Source organism: Salvelinus fontinalis, chromosome 16, assembly GCF_029448725.1.
Source record: "Salvelinus fontinalis isolate EN_2023a chromosome 16, ASM2944872v1, whole genome shotgun sequence".
NCBI lineage: Eukaryota > Metazoa > Chordata > Actinopteri > Salmoniformes > Salmonidae > Salvelinus > Salvelinus fontinalis.
In genome coordinates, this window is record NC_074680.1 from 44,215,646 (window position 1) to 44,235,919 (window position 20,274).

The 20,274-nt window shown below is 43.9% G+C and overlaps 1 protein-coding gene across 3 annotated transcripts in view; it reads right to left on the minus strand.

Moving 5' to 3' along the window:
- Positions 1-20,274, minus strand: part of sntg2 (syntrophin, gamma 2) — a 94,246-nt gene that overhangs the window by 55,234 nt on the left and 18,738 nt on the right. Inside the window, exons 3-4 of one of the 3 annotated variants that reach the window (XM_055865505.1) lie at positions 7,078-7,134; positions 4,571-4,628 (exon numbers count right to left, since the gene is read on the minus strand). In XM_055865505.1, the coding sequence (XP_055721480.1) occupies positions 4,571-4,628; positions 7,078-7,134 (115 nt within the window). The remainder of the gene's footprint in view (positions 1-4,570; positions 4,629-7,077; positions 7,135-20,274) is intronic. The other 2 variants (XM_055865507.1, XM_055865506.1) reach the window with 2 other exon arrangements.

Here is a 20,274-nt window from a genome sequence, read left to right on the forward strand (position 1 = left end):
CTCTGTTTTTTTAGAGGCATGTAGATGTTAACTTCCTCTCTGGGTTATTAGAGGCAGGATGTTAACTTCCTCTCTGGGTTATTAGAGGCAGGATGTTAACTTCCTCTCTGGTTTATTAGAGACAGGATGTTAACTTCCTCTCTGGGTTATTAGAGGCAGGATGTTAACTTCCTCTCTGGGTTATTAGAGGCAGGATGTTAACTTCCTCTCTGGGTTATTAGAGGCATGTAGATGTTAACTTCCTCTCTGGCTTATTAGAGGCAGGATGTTAACTTCCTCTCTGGGTTATTAGAGGCATGTAGATGTTAACTTTCCTCTCTGGGTTATTAGAGGCAGGATGTTAACTTCCTCTCTGGGTTATTATAGGCAGGATGTTAACTTCCTCTCTGGGTTATTAGAGGCAGGATGTTATCTTCCTCTCTGGGTTATTAGAGGCAGGATGTTAACTTCCTCTCTGGGTTATTAGAGGCAGGATGTTAACTTCCTCTCTGGGTTATTAGAAGCAGGATGTTAACTTCCTCTCTGGGTTATTAGAGGCAGGATGTTAACTTCCTCTCTGGGTTATTAGAGGTAGGATGTTAACTTTCCTCTCTGGGTTATTAGAGGCAGGATGTTAACTTCCTCTCTGGGTTATTAGAGGCAGGATGTTAACTTCCTCTCTGGGTTATTAGAGGCAGGATGTTAACTTCCTCTCTGGGTTATTAGAGGCATGTAGATGTTAACTTTCCTCTCTGGGTTATTAGAGGCAGGATGTTAACTTCCTCTCTGGGTTATTAGAGGCAGGATGTTAACTTCCTCTCTGGGTTATTAGAGGCAGGATGTTATCTTCCTCTCTGGGTTATTAGAGGCAGGATGTTAACTTCCTCTCTGGGTTATTAGAGGCAGGATGTTAACTTCCTCTCTGGGTTATTAGAAGCAGGATGTTAACTTCCTCTCTGGGTTATTAGAGGCAGGATGTTAACTTCCTCTCTGGGTTATTAGAGGTAGGATGTTAACTTTCCTCTCTGGGTTATTAGAGGCAGGATGTTAACTTCCTCTCTGGGTTATTAGAGGCAGGATGTTAACTTCCTCTCTGGGTTATTAGAGGCAGGATGTTAACTTTCCTTTCTTGGTTATTAGAGGCACGATGTTAACTTTCCGTTTGTGTTTATTAGAGGCAGGATGTTAACTTCCTCTCTGGGTTATTAGAGGCAGGATGTTAACTTCCTCTCTGGGTTATTAGAGGCAGGATATTAACTTCTCTGGTTTATTAGAGGCAGGATGGTAACTTTCCTTTCTTGGTTATTAGAGGCAGGATGTTAACTTTCCTTTCTGGGTTATTAGAGGTAGTATGTTAACTTCCTCTCTGGTTTATTAGAGGCAGGATGTTAACATTCCTTTCTTGTTTATTAGAGGCAGGATGTTAACTTCCTCTCTGGTTTATTAGAGGCAGGATGTTAACTTCCTCTCTGGGTTATTAGAGGCAGGATGTTAACTTCCTCTCTGGGTTATTAGAGGCAGGATGTTAACTTCCTCTCTGGGTTATTAGAGGCATGTAGATGTTAACTTCCTCTCTGGGTTATTAGAGGCAGGATGTTAACTTCCTCTCTGGGTTATTAGAAACAGGATGATAACTTCCTCTCTGTGTTATTAGAGGCAGGATGTTAACTTCCTCTCTGGGTTATTAGAGGCAGGATTTTAACTTCCTCTCTGGGTTATTAGAGGCAGGATGTTATCTTCCTCTCTGGGTTATTAGAGGCAGGATGTTAACTTCCTCTCTGGGTTATTAGAGGCAGGATGTTAACTTCCTCTCTGGGTTATTAGAGGCAGGATGTTAACCTCCTCTCTGGGTTATTAGAGGCAGGATGTTAACTTCCTCTCTGGGTTATTAGAGGCAGGATGTTAACTTTCCTCTCTGGGTTATTAGAGGCAGGATGTTAACTTTCCTTTCTTGGTTATTAGAGGCAGGATGTTAACTTTCCGTTTGTGTTTATTAGAGGCAGGATGTTAACTTCCTCGCTGGTTTATTAGAGGCAGGATGTTAACTTCCTCTCTGGGTTATTAGAGGCAGGATGTTAACTTCCTCTCTGGGTTATTAGAGGCAGGATGTTAACTTCCTCTCTGGGTTATTAGAGGCATGTAGATGTTAACTTCCTCTCTGGGTTATTAGAGGCAGGATGTTAACTTCCTCTCTGGGTTATTAGAGGCAGGATGTTAACTTCCTCTCTGGGTTATTAGAGGCAGGATGTTAACTTCCTCTCTGGGTTATTAGAGGCAGGATGTTAACTTCCTCTCTGGTTTATTAGAGGCATGTAGATGTTAACTTCCTCTCTGGGTTATTAGAGGCAGGATGTTAACTTCCTCTCTGGGTTATTAGAGGCAGGATGTTAACTTCCTCTCTGGTTTATTAGAGACAGGATGTTAACTTCCTCTCTGGGTTATTAGAGGCAGGTTGTTAACTTCCTCTCTGGGTTATTAGAGGCAGGATGTTAACTTCCTCTCTGGGTTATTAGAGGCATGTAGATGTTAACTTCCTCTCTGGCTTATTAGAGGCAGGATGTTAACTTCCTCTCTGGGTTATTAGAGGCATGTAGATGTTACCTTTCCTCTCTGGGTTATTAGAGGCAGGATGTTAACTTCCTCTCTGGGTTATTAGAGGCAGGATGTTAACTTCCTCTCTGGGTTATTAGAGGCAGGATGTTATCTTCCTCTCTGGGTTATTAGAGGCAGGATGTTAACTTCCTCTCTGGGTTATTAGAGGCAGGATGTTAACTTCCTCTCTGGGTTATTAGAAGCAGGATGTTAACTTCCTCTCTGGGTTATTAGAGGCAGGATGTTAACTTCCTCTCTGGGTTATTAGAGGCAGGATGGTAACTTTCCTCTCTGGGTTATTAGAGGCAGGATGTTAACTTCCTCTCTGGGTTATTAGAGGCAGGATGTTAACTTCCTCTCTGGGTTATTAGAGGCAGGATGTTAACTTTCCTTTCTTGGTTATTAGAGGCACGATGTTAACTTTCCGTTTGTGTTTATTAGAGGCAGGATATTAACTTCCTCTCTGGGTTATTAGAGGCAGGATGTTAACTTCCTCTCTGGGTTATTAGAGGCAGGATGTTAACTTCTCTGGTTTATTAGAGGCAGGATGTTAACTTTACTTTCTTGGTTATTAGAGGTAGAATGTTAACTTCCTCTCTGGTTTATTAGAGGCAGGATGTTAACATTCCTTTCTTGTTTATTAGAGGCAGGATGTTAACTTCCTCTCTGGTTTATTAGAGGCAGGATGTTAACTTCCTCTCTGGGTTATTAGAGGCAGGATGTTAACTTCCTCTCTGGGTTATTAGAGGCAGGATGTTAACTTCCTCTCTGGGTTATTAGAGGCATGTAGATGTTAACTTCCTCTCTGGGTTATTAGAGGCAGGATGTTAACTTCCTCTCTGGGTTATTAGAAACAGGATGATAACTTCCTCTCTGTGTTATTAGAGGCAGGATGTTAACTTCCTCTCTGGGTTATTAGAGGCATGTAGATGTTAACTTCCTCTCTGGGTTATTAGAGGCAGGATGTTAACTTCCTCTCTGGGTTATTAGAGGCAGGATGTTAACTTCCTCTCTGGGTTATTAGAGGCAGGATGTTATCTTCCTCTCTGGGTTATTAGAGGCAGGATGTTAACTTCCTCTCTGGGTTATTAGAGGCAGGATGTTAACTTCCTCTCTGGGTTATTAGAGGCAGGATGTTAACCTCCTCTCTGGGTTATTAGAGGCAGGATGTTAACTTCCTCTCTGGGTTATTAGAGGCAGGATGTTAACTTTCCTTTCTTGGTTATTAGAGGCAGGATGTTAACTTTCCGTTTGTGTTTATTAGAGGCAGGATGTTAACTTCCTCTCTGGGTTATTAGAGGCAGGATGTTAACTTCCTCTCTGGGTTATTAGAGGCAGGATGTTAACTTCTTCTCTGGTTTATTAGAGGCAGGATGGTAACTTTCCTTTCTGGGTTATTAGAGGTAGGATGTTAACTTCCTCTCTGGTTCATTAGAGGCAGGATATTAACGTTCCTTTCTTGTTTATTAGAGGCAGGATGTTAACATTCCTTTCTTGTTTATTAGAGGCAGGATGTTAACTTCCTCTCTGGTTCATTAGAGGCAGGATGTTAACTTCCTCTCTGGGTTATTAGAGGCAGGATGTTAACTTACTCTCTGGGTTATTAGAGGCAGGATGTTAACTTCCTCTCTGGGTTATTAGAGGCAGGATGTTAACTTTCTCTCTGGGTTATTAGAGGCAGGATGTTAACTTTCTCTCTGGGTTATTAGAGGCATGAATTCACGCTTTCACTAAAAGAAGGGCGGGGGGGATTCTAATAGCTAAGTTGAAACAGAACGTGTCTAGTTTCTATCCATTACAATTAAACCTTTGCTATATACCTCATCAGCAGTTTTCCATCTATAGCTGAGCATCTGCATTCTGGTTTAGTAGTCATACAGTAACTACATGACATAAAGGCAACTTCACCTAAAATGGTGTAAATGGATATCCTTCATAAAAGCAGTGTAAATGTCAGATGTTTCAGGCCACATCGCTGGGAGAAACATTCAATATTTACCTGCTTGATCTTTAAACATCTTTGAAATGACCACAGGTACTTTATGCTCAGCACCTCCCTGAGAGTCACAAGAGAAAGGTCATTATTAATCACAAAGTGTAACATTTATATAAATCTACGGAAAATATGCACCGAACAAGCAAGCAGATCAGAGTTTCATTCCACAGAGAACTGTACGTTGATATACAGTTGAAGTCGGAAGTTTACATACACTTAGGTTGAAGTCATTAAAACTCGTTTTTCAACCACTCCACACATTTCTCGTTAACAAATTATAGTTTTGGCAAGTCGGTTAGGACATCTACTTTGTGCATGACACAAGTATTTTTCCAACAATTGTTTACAGACAGATTATTTCACTTATAATTCACTGTATCACAATTGCAGTGGGTCAGAAGTTTACACACACTAAGTTGACTGTGCCTTTAAACAGCTTGGACAATTCCAGAAAATTATGTCATGGCTTTAGAATATTCTGATTGGCTAATTGACATAATTTGAGTCAATTGGAGGTGTACCTGTGGATGTATTTCAAGGCCTACCTACAAACTCAGTGCCTCTTTGCTTGACATCATGGGAAAATCAAAAGAACTCAGCCAAGACCTCAGATAAAGATTGTAGACCTTCACAAGTCTGGTTCATCCTTGGGAACAATTTCCAAACGCCTGAAGGTACCACTTCATCTGTACAAATAATAGTACGCAAGTATAAACACCATGGGACCACGCAGCCGTCATACTGCTCAGGAGGGAGATGCGTTCTTTCTCCTAGAGATGAACGTACTTTGGTGCAAAAAGTGCAAATCAATCCCAGAATAACAGCAAAGGACCTTGTGAAGATGCTGGAGGAAACAAGTACAGAAGTATCTATATCCACAGTAAAAGGAGTCCTATATCAACATAACCTGAAAGGCTGCTCAGCAAGGAAGAAGCCACTGCTCCAAAACCGCCATAAATAAGCCAGACTACGGTTTGCAACTGCACATGGGGACAAAGATTGTACTTTTTGGAAAAATGTCCTCTGGTCTGATGAAACAACTGTTTGGCCATAATGACCATCATGGATCTTGGAACGTGGATCTTTATTCCTGACGACAGTGAAAACGGTCATGCCCAACACACAGGCGCATGAAAAATACCAGTCCAAACACACAGGACTAAACTGTCCGGAAAAATAGCATCCACCTAAAATACCAACACCAACGAACAGAAAAACAAGCCCGCACAAAAGCCAGCGGGCCCACTGCCCTTAAATAGCCCACAAAACTAAACTCAAAACAGGTGCACCCAATCAGCCCAAACTAACAGAAACAAAAAGAAGGGAATCGATGGCAGCTAGTAGGCCGGTGACGACGACCGCCGAGCGCCGCCCGAACAGGAAGAGGCACCATCTTCGGCGGGATTCGTGACAGGGGGTGGCAGCATCATGTTGTGGGGGTGCTTTGCTGCAGGAGGGACTGGTGCACTTCACAAAATAGATGGCATCATGAGGCATGGAAATTATGTGGATATATTGAAGCAACATCTCAAGACATCCATCAGGAAGTTAAAGCTTGGTCGGAATTGGGTCTTCCAAATGGACAATGACCCCAAGCATACTTCCAAAGTTGTGGCAAAATTGCTTAAGTCAAGGTATTGGAGTGGCCATCACAAAGCCCTGACCTCAATCCTATAGAACATTTGTGGGCAGAATCAAAAAAGTGTGTGCAGGCAAGGAGGCCTAGAAACCTGACTCAGTTATACCCGCACTGTCAGGAAGAGTGGGCCAAAATTCACCCAACTTATGTGGGAAGCTTGCGGAAGGCTACCCAAAAAGTTTTACCCAAGTTAATTAATTTAAAGGCAATGCTACCAAATACTAATTGAGCGTATGTAAACTTCTGACCCACTGAGAATGTGATAAAAGAAATAAAAGCTGAAATAAATCATTATCTCTACTATTATTCTGACATTTCACATTCTTAAAATAAAGTGGTGATCCTAACTGACCTAAGACAGGGAATTTTTACTTGGATTAAATGTTAGTAATTGTGAAAAACTGAGTCTAAATGTATTTGGCTGAGGTGTATGTAAACTTCTGACTTCAACTGTAGCAGACACAGTAACAGGAACTTCCTCATCTATACCATGTAGATCTAGCAGACACAGTAACAGGAACTTCCTCATCTATACCATGTAGATCTAGCAGACACAGTAACAGGAACTTCCTCATCTATACCATGTAGATCTAGCAGACACAGGAACTTCCTCATCTATACCATGTAGATCTAGCAGACACAGTAACAGGAACTTCCTCATCTATACCATGTAGATCTAGCAAACACAGTAACAGGAACTTCCTCATCTATACCATGTATATCTAGCAGACACAGTAACAGGAACTTCCTCATCTATACCATGTAGATCTAGCAGACACAGTAACAGGAACTTCCTCATCTATACCATGTATGCATTCAAATCTCCCAATAGAGGCAAAATATTTGTATTGATGAAAATGGAACCACTTACTTTGATGCTTAGACCCAGACCTCCAGCTGCCTGTCTTCGGAGTACGACAGTTCTGTGCTTTAAAAAATGGGAATTGACCTTGGTAAAATAATATTGAAATGTTGAAACAAGTTTGGAGTGTAACATTGTGGTGCTAATTTTCCAGTTGATAGTCTTTACGATCAAAACCATAACATCGAAAAGATACAGCATTCCTCCATAGAAAAACATAAAAACATAAAGAACGCAGTAACAGCTTCTTATCAGGGGTGGACTGGGACAAGAATTCGGCCCTGGCACTTTATCCACACCAGCCCATATCACAGCGCATGCTGCCAACTCCCACAGGATACCATTTTTAAGGTCTTTGTGTCCAGTATGAAGGAAGTTAGAGATAGTTTAGAATGCTAGTAGATACCCATAGACTTCCAGTCATTGCGCTAACGCTAGTTAGCATTGGCTGCCGAAACTACCTCTAACGTTCATACTGGACACAGAGACATAAAAATGGTATCCATGAGTACATCTGAATCTGGGCACGTAGATAAAGGGCCTTATTGCCAAAATCCCAAAGTATCCCTTTAATTACTATTACAGGGATCCTGACTAACATTTTACCCTGGTGTCACTGGTTCCGCTAACTTTTCCATCCAATTGTGTACTACAGTATGTCATCAATTTCATTTTATATGTTACGTCCTGCAAAAAATAAACAAATAGTATGATATGTTATGAATCCAATTCATAAAGAATCCAACTTTAAGAAGTGTAAAGAATAGACAACTGAGGTTTTCAAGAAACACGTTGCTTCATTTAACATCCAAGCAGGAATGCATGAATCAAGATATTTTGATGTGTAAACTTATACAGTGATTGTATAAGTTTACACCAGTCTCAACGTCAACAGTGAAGAGGTGAATCTGGGATGCAGAGTTGCAAAGGAACAGCCATATCTCAGACTGGCCAATAAAAATAAAATATTAAGATGGGCAAAAGAACACAGACACTGGACAGAGGAACTCCACCTAGAAGTCCAGCATCCCGGAGTTGCTTCTCTTCGCTGTTGACGTTGAGACTGGTGTTTTGCGGGTAATATTTAATGAAACTGCCAGTTGAAGACTTGTGAGGCATCTGTTTCTCAAACTAGACACTCTCATGTACTTGTCCTCTTGCTCAGTTGTGCACCGGGGCCTCCCACTCCTCTTTCTATTCTGGTTAGAGCCAGTCTGCGCTGTTCTGTGAAGGGAGTAGTACACAGAGTTGTACGAGATTTTCAGTTTCTTGGCAATTTTTCGCATGGAATAGCCTTCATTTCTCAGAACAAGAATAGACTGACGAGTTTCAGAAGAAAGTACTTTGTTTCTGGCCATTTTGAGCCTGTAATCGAACCCACAAATGCTGATGCTCCAGATACTCAACATTTACATTTACATTTAAGTCATTTAGCAGACGCTCTTATCCAGAGCGACTTACAAATTGGAAAGTTCATACATATTCATCCTGGTCCCCCCGTGGAAATTGAACCCACAACCCTGGCGTTGCAAGCGCCATGCTCTACCAACTGAGCCACACTCAACTAGTCTAAAGAGGGCCGGCTTTATTGCTTCTATAAATCAGCACAACAGTTTTCAACTGTGCTAACATAATTGCAAAAGGGTTTTCTAATGATCAATAAGCCTTTTAAAATGATAAACTTCGATTAGCTAACACAACGTGACATTGGAACACAGGAGTGATGGTTGCTGATAATGGGCCTCTACGCCTATTTTTATTTATTTTATTTTTAATTCACCTTTATTTAACCAGGTAGGCTAGTTGAGAATAAGTTCTCATTTACAACTGCGACCTGGCCAAGATAAAGCAAAGCAGTGCGAGAAAGTTACACCGAGTTACACATGGAATAAACAAGTGTACAGTCAATAACACAAAAAAGGTCTATTTACAGTGTGTGCAAATGACGTGAGGAGGTAAGGCAATAAATAGGCCATAGTAGCGAAGTAATTACAATTTATCAGATTAACACTGGAGTGATAGATGAGCAGATGGTGATGTGCAAGTAGAAATACTGATGTACAAAAGAGCAGAAGAGTAAATAAAAACAATATGGGGATGAGGTAGGTAGATTGGTTGGGCTATTTACAGATGGGCTATGTACAGCTGCAGCGATCGGTTAGCTGCTCAGTTAGCTGATGTTTAAAGTTAGTGAGGGAAATATAAGTCTCCAGCTTCAGCAATTTTTGCAATTCGTTCCAGTCATTGGCAGCAGAGAAGTGGAAGGAAAGGCGGCCAAAGGGGGTGTTGGCTTTGGGGATGATCAGTGAGATATACCTGCTAGAGCACGTGCTACGGGTGGGTGTTGTTATCGTGACCAGTGTAGATATTCCATTAAAAAAAACAGCCGTTTCCAGCTACAATAGTCATTTACAATATTAACAATGTCTACACTGTATTTCTGATCAATTCTATGTTATTTTAATGGACAAAAATATTATATATTTTTTTAAATATTTTATATATATATATATTTCTATTATATTTTCTCTTTCAAAAACAAGTACATTTCTAGGTGACCCCAAACTTTTGAATGGTAGTGTACATCTATATGTGGACTAATATCATAGGCTAATTCATGTTGAGTTCACCTCAGAAAGTAGAAACTCAAAACACACTATCTAGATTAGATATGAAACTGTATGAAAATTTCAAATCACGATTATAGTGACCAAAATGATCACGGTAATCAGTATTATCGCGGTATTGTTAAAACGTGCTGGAAATGTTCAAGAAGTACTGATACACTGAAATCATTTCACCAAGTTTTATATTGAAAAGCAACAAACAACAAATACAATTATCAGCACTATGCACTTTTTGTGTGCATAAACATTAAAATAATAACATTTAACATTAAATATGGCACCATGTGTCCATGAGATGTAAAAGTTTCCCTAGTGGAGGTTTTAATGAACACAAACTTAAGTAAGCAAATCAAATGTGCATATAACAGCAAGTAAAGCAAATGTGCATGCAAGAACAATACAACCATATGTAAACAAATCTAATGTGCAGGTGTTGACATCAAAATAACAACACAAAATATGTAAACAAATCAAATGAACAGCACTGATTGTATGTCTGTTCTCTCCTCCATAAAGAAGGTGCTGCTGGTATAACATCCTGTATGTCCGTTCTCTCCTTCATAAAGAAGGTGCTGCTGGTATAACATCCTGTATGTCTGTTCTTTCCTTCATAAAGAAGGTGCTGCTGGTCTAACATCCTGTATGTCTGTTCTCTCCTCCATAAAGATACCAGGTGCTGCTGGTCTAACATCCTGTATGTCTGTTCTCTCCTTCATAAAGAAGGTGCTGCTGGTCTAACATCCTGTATGTCTGTTCTCTCCTCCATAAAGATACCAGGTGCTGCTGGTCTAACATCCTGTATGTCTGTTCTCTCGTTCATAAAGAAGGTGCTGCTGGTCTAACATCCTGTATGTCCGTTCTCTCCTTCATAAAGAAGGTGCTGCTGGTCTAACATCCTGTATGTCCGTTCTCTCCTTCATAAAGAAGGTGCTGCTGGTCTAACATCCTGTATGTCCGTTCTCTCCTTCATAAAGAAGGTGCTGCTGGTCTAACATCCTGTATGTCTGTTCTCTCCTTCATAAAGAAGGTGCTGCTGGTCTAACATCCTGTATGTCCGTTCTCTCCTCCATAAAGAAGGTGCTGCTGGTCTAACATCCTGTATGTCCGTTCTCTCCATTAAGAAACCAGGTGCTGCTGGTCTAACATCCTGTATGTACGTTCTCTCCTTCATAAAGAAGGTGCTGCTGGTCTAACATCCTGTATGTCCGTTCTCTCCTTCATACAGTAACAAGGTGCTGCTGGTCTAACATCCTGTATGTACGTTCTCTCCTCCATAAAGAAGGTGCTGCTGGTCTAACATCCTGTATGTCCGTTCTCTCCTTCATACAGTAAGAAGGTGCTGCTTGTCTAACATCCTGTATGTATGTTCTCTCCTCCATAAAGAAGGTGCTGCTGGTCTAACATCCTGTATGTCCGTTCTCTCCTCCATAGAGATACAAGGTGATGCTGGTCTAACATCCTGTATGTATGCATCTTTGTCCCTTGAGATTGAAATGTAAAAATGTCAGCATATTTACTTTGTCTGGTTTAAAAGTAGTGATCTGCGAGGGGAGACAATTGCCTGCTGGCACTGAACACTCTCTCTGATGGCACGCTGGTTGCTAGGTTGCACAAAAGCTTCCTGGGAACCCTGGCATGGTGAGGCAGCTCTGGTGCATGGCCCTTCCACCACACCAGTGGATCCTCTTCTTCTGGAATGGGTGGTAGAGACGGGTAGAACTTGATCTCTTCTTTCACTCTGTCGTCTGGGGTGGTCGGAATCTGACCCTCTTCACCTCTCTGCTGCCTTGTTGAGGTAATGTTTCTCAGCAACCCAGCCAGGCTTTTCCCCTCCGAAGCCGCTGTGGGGGTGTTGGTGGTGCAGGTGCTGCTGGTGCTTTGGGGTTCTTTCGGTGTTCCTCAAGGTTCCGTTTTGGGACCACTATTGTTTTCACTATATATTTTACCTCTTGGGGATGTCATTCGAAAACATGTTAACTTTCACTGCTATGCGGATGACACACAGCTGTACATTTCAATGAAACATGGTGAAGCCCCAAAATTGCCCTCGCTAGAAGCCTGTGTTTCAGACATAAGGAAGTGGATGGTTGCAAACTTTCTACTTTTAAACTCGGACAAAACAGAGATGCTTGTTCTAGGTCCCAAGAAACAAAGAGATCTTCTGTTGAATCTGACAATTAATCTTGATGGTTGTACAGTCGTCTCAAATAAAACTGTGAAGGACCTCGGCGTTACTCTGGACCCTGATCTCTCTTTTGACGAACATATCAAGACTGTTTCAAGGACAGCTTTTTTCCATCGACGTAACATTGCAAAAATCTGAAACTTTCTGTCCAAAAATGATGCAGAAAAATGTATCCATGCTTTTGGTACTTCTAGGTTAGACTACTGCAATGCTCTACTTTCCGGCTACCCGGATAAAGCACTAAATAAACTTCAGTTAGTGCTAAATACGGCTACTAGAATCCTGACTAGAACCAAAACATTTGATCATATTACTCCAGTGCTAGCCTCCCTACACTGGCTTCCTGTTAAGGCAAGGGCTGATTTCAAGGTTTTATTGCTAACCTACAAAGCATTACATGGGCTTGCTCCTACCTATCTTTCCGATTTGGTCGCTACGGTCACAAGACGCAGGCCTCCTAAGTGTCCCTAGAATTTCTAAGCAAACAGCTCGAGGCAGGGCTTTCTCCTATAGATCCCCATTTTTATGGAATGGTCTGCCTTCCCATGTGAGAGACGCAGACTCGGTCTCAACCTTTAAGTCTTTACTGAAGACTCATCTCTTCAGTGGGTCATATGATTGAGTGTAGTCTGGCCCAGGAGTGTGAAAGTGAACGGAAAGGCTCTGGAGCAACGAACCGCCCTTGCTGTCTCTGCCTGGCCGGTTCCCCTCTCTCCACTGGGATTCTCTGCCTCTAACCCTATTACAGGGGCTGAGTCACTGGCTTACTGGTGCTCTTTCATGCCGTCCCTAGGAGGGGTGCGTCACTTGAGTGGGTTGAGTCACTGACGTAATCTTCCTGACTGGGTTGGTGCTCCCCCCTTTGGGTTGTGCAGTGGCGAAGATCTTTGTGGGCTATACTCGGCCTTGTCTCAGGATGGTAAGTTGGTGGTTGAAGATATCCCTCTAGTGGTGTGGGGGTTGTGCTTTGGCAAAGTGGGTGGGGTTATATCCTTCCTGTTTGGACCTGTCTGGGGGTATCATCGGATGGTGCCACAGTGTCTCCTGACTCCTCCTGTCTCAGCCTCCAGTATTTATGCTGCAGTTGTTTATGTGTCGGGGGGCTAGGGTCAGTTTGTTATATCTGGAGTACTTCTCCTGTCTTATCCGGTGTCCTGTGTGAATTTAAGTACGTTCTCTCTAATTCTCTCTTTCTCTCTATCTTTCTCTCTCTCGGAGGACCTGAGCCCTAGGACCATGCCTCAGGACTACCTGGCATGATGACTCCTTGCTGTCCCCAGTCCACTTGGCCGTGCTGCTGCTCCAGTTTGAACTGTTCTGCCTGCGGCTATGGAACCCTGACCTGTTCACCAGACGTGCTACCTGTCCCAGACCTGCTGTTTTCAACTCTCTATAGACTGCAGGAGCGGTAGAGATACTCTTAATGATCGGCTATGAAAAGCCAACTGACATTTACTCCTGAGGTGCTGACTTGCTGCACCCTCGACTACTGTGATTATTATTATTTGACCATGCTTGTAATTTATGAACATTTGAACATCTTGGCCATGTTCTGTTATAATCTCCACCCGGCACATCCAGAAGAGGACTGGCCACCCCTCATAGCCTGGTTCCTCTCTAGGTTTCTTCCTAGGTTTTGGCCTTTCTAGGGAGTTTTTCCGAGCCACCGTGTTTCTACACCTGCATTGCTTGCTGTTTGGGGTTTTAGGCTGGGTTTCTGTACAGCACTTTGAGATATCAGCTAATGTAAGACAGGCTATATAAATACATTTGATTTGATTTGATTCCCTGACTTTTGCAGCTGCCCGCTTCAAGGCCTGCTGGACACAACTGTCAGTGTCAACTTTTGCAGCCTCAGGCTCATCTAAAAAGCTCCTTTTGAAGCGGGGGTCAATGAAACAAGCCATGTGCAAGCCATGTCTCTTTGCTTCTCTGTGTATCTGTTGTTAAGGTCTTCTCTGTGTATCTGTTGTTAAGGTCTTCTCTGTGTATCTGTTGTTAAGGTCTTCTCTGTGTATCTGGTGATAAGGTCTTCTCTGTGTATCTGTTGTTAAGGTCTTCTCTGTGTATCTGTTGTTAAGGTCTTCTCTGTGTATCTGTTGTTAAGGTCTTCTCTGTGTATCTGTTGTTAAGGTCTTCTCTGTGTATCTGTTGTTAAGGTCTTCTCTGTGTATCTGGTGATAAGGTCTTCTCTGTGTATCTGTTGTTAAGGTCTTCTCTGTGTATCTGTTGTTAAGGTCTTGTCACACCCTGGCCTTAGTATTCTTTGTTTTCATTATTATTTTAGTTAGGTCAGGGTGTGACATGGTGAAGTATGTGTTTTTGTATTGTCTAGGGGGTTGTATGGTTTAGAGGGTTAAGGAGAATAGATGGTTTAGTGTTGTGTGTAGGTGTCTAGGAAAGTCTATGGTTGCCTGAATGGGTTCTCAATTAGAGACAGCTGGTTATGGTTGTCTCTGATTGGGAGCCATATTTAAGGCAGCCATAGGCTTTAGCTGTTGTGGGTCATTGTATATGTATAGTCTATGTTGAACGTAAGTAGTTTGTGTGTGCCCTTGCGTTTGTAGTTTCACGGTCGTTTGTTGTTTTTGTTAGTTTGAAGAAGTGTTTCGTGTTCCGTCTTCAATATAATAAAAAGGAAGATGTATTCATATCATGCTGCGCCTTGGTCCAATCTCTCATATCAAGACGACCGTGACAGGTCTTCTCTCATTACCCTTTCCATCTCCTTGGTCAGGGACGGCTACGTATCCTTTTCCACCAGAACATCACGGGTGATGTGGTCCAGGACAGGTTAATGGCTGACAGTGTCACTCGTGTCTCTGAGGCAAGTGCATCTGTAAACTTGCTCAGAGGTTCAAGGAGCTGGCACAGTTGCTCCATGACACTTTGTCGGCATCCATGGGCATCAGATTCCATGTTCCTCTTTCTCGAGCCAGTGTCGCACAGACTGGCTGCTGTTGGCTGAGGAAACGCTCAAGCATCTTGTGTGTAGATCCCCATCGGGTCACCACATCATGGATCAGAGCCTTCTGTGGCATGTTGAGGGCAGCTTGCTTTTCTCTCAGTTCTCTCCTTCTCTTCCAGCTCCGTGAGAAGCCTTGGACCAGATGACGGCAGGCCTTGACTGCTGTGTCAACTCTTTGAATTTTCAGAGCCTTTGAGATGGTCAGGTTCAAATGTTGGCCAAAGCACCAAAGCCACAGATCTGGGAACTCTTCAAAAGCCTTGATCATGTTGGTTGCGTTGTCTGTGGTTATGTAGACCAGGTCTTTTTGTTAACCCCCCCACTCTTCCAAAATATTCTCAAAAAACTCTCTGATGTTGTGAGCCGAGTGATCTTCTGGGAAGAACAGTGTTTCCAGGCAGTTTGATTCCAGTTGCCAGTCTGGGGTGAGGTAAAGGATAGTGAAGCTGATGTAGGGTTGACCACCCTCACTTTCACTGGTCCAGAGGTCAGTAGTTGCAGAAAACCATGTGCCTTGAGCCAAACCTTTTCCAACATCAGCTTTAACCTGGTTGTGTCACGATCGTGTGCTGGAGAGAATGAGGACCAAGGCGCAGCTGGATAAGAATACATCTTCTCTTTTAATGAAACGAACGAAGATGAACACGACACGAAACACCACTATTACAAACAAACAAAATAACAAAACGACCGTGAAGCTACAAACGTTGTGCATAGACAGACAGGCTACAAACGTTCTGACATAGACAACTACCCACAATTAATGAGAGCCTATGGCTACCCTAAATAAGGCTCCCAATCAGAGACAACCGACATCAGCTGTCTCTTAATTGGGAACTCATTCAGGCAACCATAGACTCTTCTAGATCACTCACCAACATAGACAACGCTAGACATCTACACTAAACACAAAACCATATTTTACACCCCATAACCCCTTTACCAAATAAACATCCAAAACCAACAAAACATAAACATTACCCATGTCACACCCTGACCTAACTAAAATAATCAAGAAAACAAAGAATAATAAGGCCAGGGCGTGACATAACCCCCCCCTTGAGGCGCGAACTCCGGGCGCACCATACACAGTCTAGGGGAGGGTCTGGGTGGGCTCCCCTCCACGGTGGCGGCTCCGGCTCTGGTCGTAGTCCCCACGTTACCACAGTACCTAACCACCTCCTAGGCCTCCTCCAAACGACCCCCCTCCACATTAACCCCATTGCATTCAGGGGCAGTTCCGGACTAAGGGGCAGTACCAGGGTAAGAGGCAGTACCAGGGTCAGGGGCAGTACTAGGGTCAGGGACAGTACCAGGGTCAGGGGCAGTACCAGGGTCAGGGGCAGTACCAGGGTAAGGGGCAGCTCCAGGGTAAGGGGCAGCTCCAGGGTAGGGGGCAGCTCCGGACTGAGGAACGGCAGCTCCGGACTGAGGGACTGCAGCTCCGGACTGAGGGACTGCAGCTCCGGACTGAGGGACTGCAGCTCCGGACTGAGGGACTGCAGCTCCGGACTGAGGGACAGCCCATGGCTGGCTGACAGATCTGGCTGCTCATGGCTGGCTAACGGATCTGGCTGCTCATGGCTGGCTGACGGATCTGGCTGCTCATGGCTGGCTGACGGATCTGGCTGCTCATGGCTAGCTGACGGATCTGGCTGCTCATGGCTAGCTGACGGATCTGGCTGCTCATGGCTAGCTGACGGATCTGGCTGCTCATGGCTAGCTGACGGATCTGGCTGCTCATGGCTAGCTGACGGATCTGGCTGCTCATGGCTAGCTGACGGATCTGGCTGCTCATGGCTAGCTGACGGATCTGGCTGCTCATGGCTAGCTGACGGATCTGGCTGCTCATGGCTAGCTGACGGATCTGGCTGCTCATGGCTAGCTGACGGATCTGGCTGCTCATGGCTGGCTGACGGATCTGGCTGCTCATGGCTGGCTGACTGATCTGGCTGCTCCTGTCTGGTTGGCGGCTCTGGCAGATCCTGTCTGGTTGGCGGCTCTGGCAGATCCTGTCTGGTTGGCGGCTCTGGCAGATCCTGTCTGGTTGGCGGCTCTGGCAGATCCTGTCTGGTTGGCGGCTCTGGCAGATCCTGTCTGGTTGGCGGCTCTGGCAGATCCTGTCTGACGGACGGCTCTAGCGGCTCCTGTCTGGCTGGCGACTCTAGCGGCTCCTGTCTGGCGGACGGCTCAGTGGGCTCATGGCAGACGGGCGGCTTTGCAGGCTCATGGCAGACGGGCAGCTTTGCAGGCTCATGGCAGACGGATGGCTCAGATGGCGCTGGGGAGACGGATGGCTCAGATGGCGCCGGTAATACCGGACCGTGCAGGCGTACTGGCTCCCTTGAACGCCGAGCCTGCCCAACCTTACCTGGTTCTATGCTCCCCGTCGCCTGACCAGTGCGGGGAGGTAGAATAACCCGCACCGGCCTATGTAGGCGAACCGGGGACACCATGCGTAAGGCTGGTGCCATGTACGCCGGCCCGAGGAGACGCACTGGTGACCAGATGCGTTGGGCCGGCTTCATGACATATGGCTCAACGCTCAGTCTAGCCCGGCCGATACGTGGAGCTGCAATGTACCGAACCGGGCTATGCACGCGTACAGGAGACACCGTGCGCTCTACTGCGTAACACGGTGTCTGCCCGTACTCTCGCTCTCCACGGTAAGTACAGGGAGTAGGCGCAGGTTTCCTACCTGACTTCGCCACACTCCCTTTAAGGCCCCCCCCAAGAAATTTTTGGGTTGTACTCACGGGCTTCCAGCCTTGTCTCCGTGCTGCCTCCTCATATCGCCTCCTCTCGGCTTTCGCTGCCTCCAGCTCTTCACGAGGGAGGCGATATTCTCCAGGTTGATCCCACGGCCCCTTACCATCCAGTATCTCCTCCCATGTCCAGAAATCCTTTATGGGTAGGTCCTGTTGCCTTGTTTTCCGCTGCTTGGTCCGATGGTGGGTAATTCTGTCACGATCGTGTGCTGGAGAGAATGAGGACCAAGGCGCAGCTGGATAAGAATACATCTTCTCTTTTAATGAAACGAACGAAGATGAACACGACACGAAACACCACTATTACAAACAAACAAAATAACAAAACGACCGTGAAGCTACAAACGTTGTGCATAGACAGACAGGCTACAAACGTTCTGACATAGACAACTACCCACAATTAATGAGAGCCTATGGCTACCCTAAATAAGGCTCCAAATCAGAGACAACCGACATCAGCTGTCTCTTAATTGGGAACTCATTCAGGCAACCATAGACTCTTCTAGATCACTCACCAACATAGACAACGCTAGACATCTACACTAAACACAAAACCATATTTTACACCCCATAACCCCTTTACCAAATAAACATCCAAAACCAACAAAACATAAACATTACCCATGTCACACCCTGACCTAACTAAAATAATCAAGAAAACAAAGAATAATAAGGCCAGGGCGTGACAGGTTGTACATGTTCGGGATATCAGTCTTGGAAAATCCTTTTCGTGATGGCACTTTTTAGTGAGGCACGGGAGCCTTCATCAGCCTCAGAAAGCCAGGCCTCTCAACAATATGAAAGGGAATCATGTCCTTTGTAATGTAATATGAAAGGGCTGCAGTGAGGTCTTGAGCATTTTTTGATGTGGATGCATAAGCAGCCTGCCTTTTAAATGCTTGCTGGAGTGTCTGTGTCACAACTGTAGATGAGGAGGGACCAGTAGCATCACTGGGTTTGCCTGCTGCACATCCACTCTGTAAACAAGGGAATAGCAAATGTATTATTATTATTGGTGTTGTTACATTATAATTATTATTAGTAGTACTAACACACACAAACACACAGTCTATCTGCGGTGATGCATTTGAGTATATGCAATGACCCCATGCACAATTTACATAAATACAAATGAGTCTTTAGACAGTGATAGTCATTGCAATGAGCCCAACAATTGGCATAAATACAGGAGTCTTGTATAGGAGTCTCCTGTTGGAACATTTTTACAACCAAGTCAATGACTGACGTATTTTAAATGAACAAAATATGTTGGTTGGGTGACTAAACTACGTAACGTGTTATCGTGTGTAATGGGCGAATAGAGTCTGAAGACACACGACTCATACAGCAGCAGAACATGTAGTGTTTTTACAAGAGTAGGTAACACTGAAAGCTTCAGTTTACATTACTGACAAGCTATTAGCAAGTTAGACAGACAAACCATGACATTTTCCCCCATTCCCGAAGTCCCCACATCATGCATTGAGCTAAAAGTGAACTTACCTTGCATTTGCTATAAAGTAGCGGGTGGTGGTCGCGAAGATGACTCAAGAGATTTGAAGTGCGTTTTCTTTGTTTTGCATATTCTGCAGACAGGGTGATCATCTTCCATTAGGTTTCCCTCAGCACTCTCGCAAAACCCAAAATATTCCACACTTCAGATTTGGTCCACTTTGAAGGCTGAAAAATCTCCTGAGCGCTCTCATTGCCTTCCTCCATGTTTTCACACAAAACAAAACCCACGTTGCTGCGTCTGCGTCAGACTGTTGATAACTTTGGTTGATGCTGTACACTATTTACCTTGAGCTTTTCAAACCGCGGTAATCAAACACCGTTTTAATGATAATTAACATTTGAAACGGTAATACAAACCGTCTGGAATTTTACTGTGGTTTATCGTGAAACCGGTAACCGTTTCATCCTTAATCTAGATTGCTAACTCTAAATATAATACCCACTGCTAGTAGCCATGTATTCATCCAACAGTAAATGTTGCTAGACAACCATTTTCAGGTCTTGTCATAGATTTTCAAGGAGATTTAAGTCAAAACTGTAACTTGTCCACTAAGGTCTTCTTGGTAAGCAACTCCAGAGTGGATTTGGCCTTGAGATGTAGGTTATTTTATTGCTGAAAGGTGAATTAATCTCCCAGAGTCTGGTGGAAAGCAGACAAACAGCTTTTTCCTCTAGGATTTGGCCTGTGCTTAGCTCCATTCTGTTTCTTTTTTAAATCCTGAAAAACTCCCCAGTCCTTAATGATTACAAGCATACCCATAACATGATGCAGCCACCACTATGTTTGAAAATATGGAGAACGGTACTCAGTAAATCAAAGTATAAATATTTAGCAGTATTACATTGGTGCCTTGTTGCAAACAGGATGCATGTTTTGGAATATTTTTTTGTGTACAGGCTTCCTTCTTTTCACTCTGTCAATTAGGTTAGTATAATGGAGTTACTACAATGTTGTGGATCCATCCTCAGTTTTCTTCTATCACAGCCATTAAACTCTGTAACTGTTTTAAAGTCACCATTGGCCTCATGGTGAAATCCCTCAGTTGTTTCCTTCCTCTCCGGCAACTGAGTTAGGAAGGACGCCGCGTATCTATGTAGTGATTGGGTGTGTATTTGGAAACACAATGTCAACTTTCACTGCTA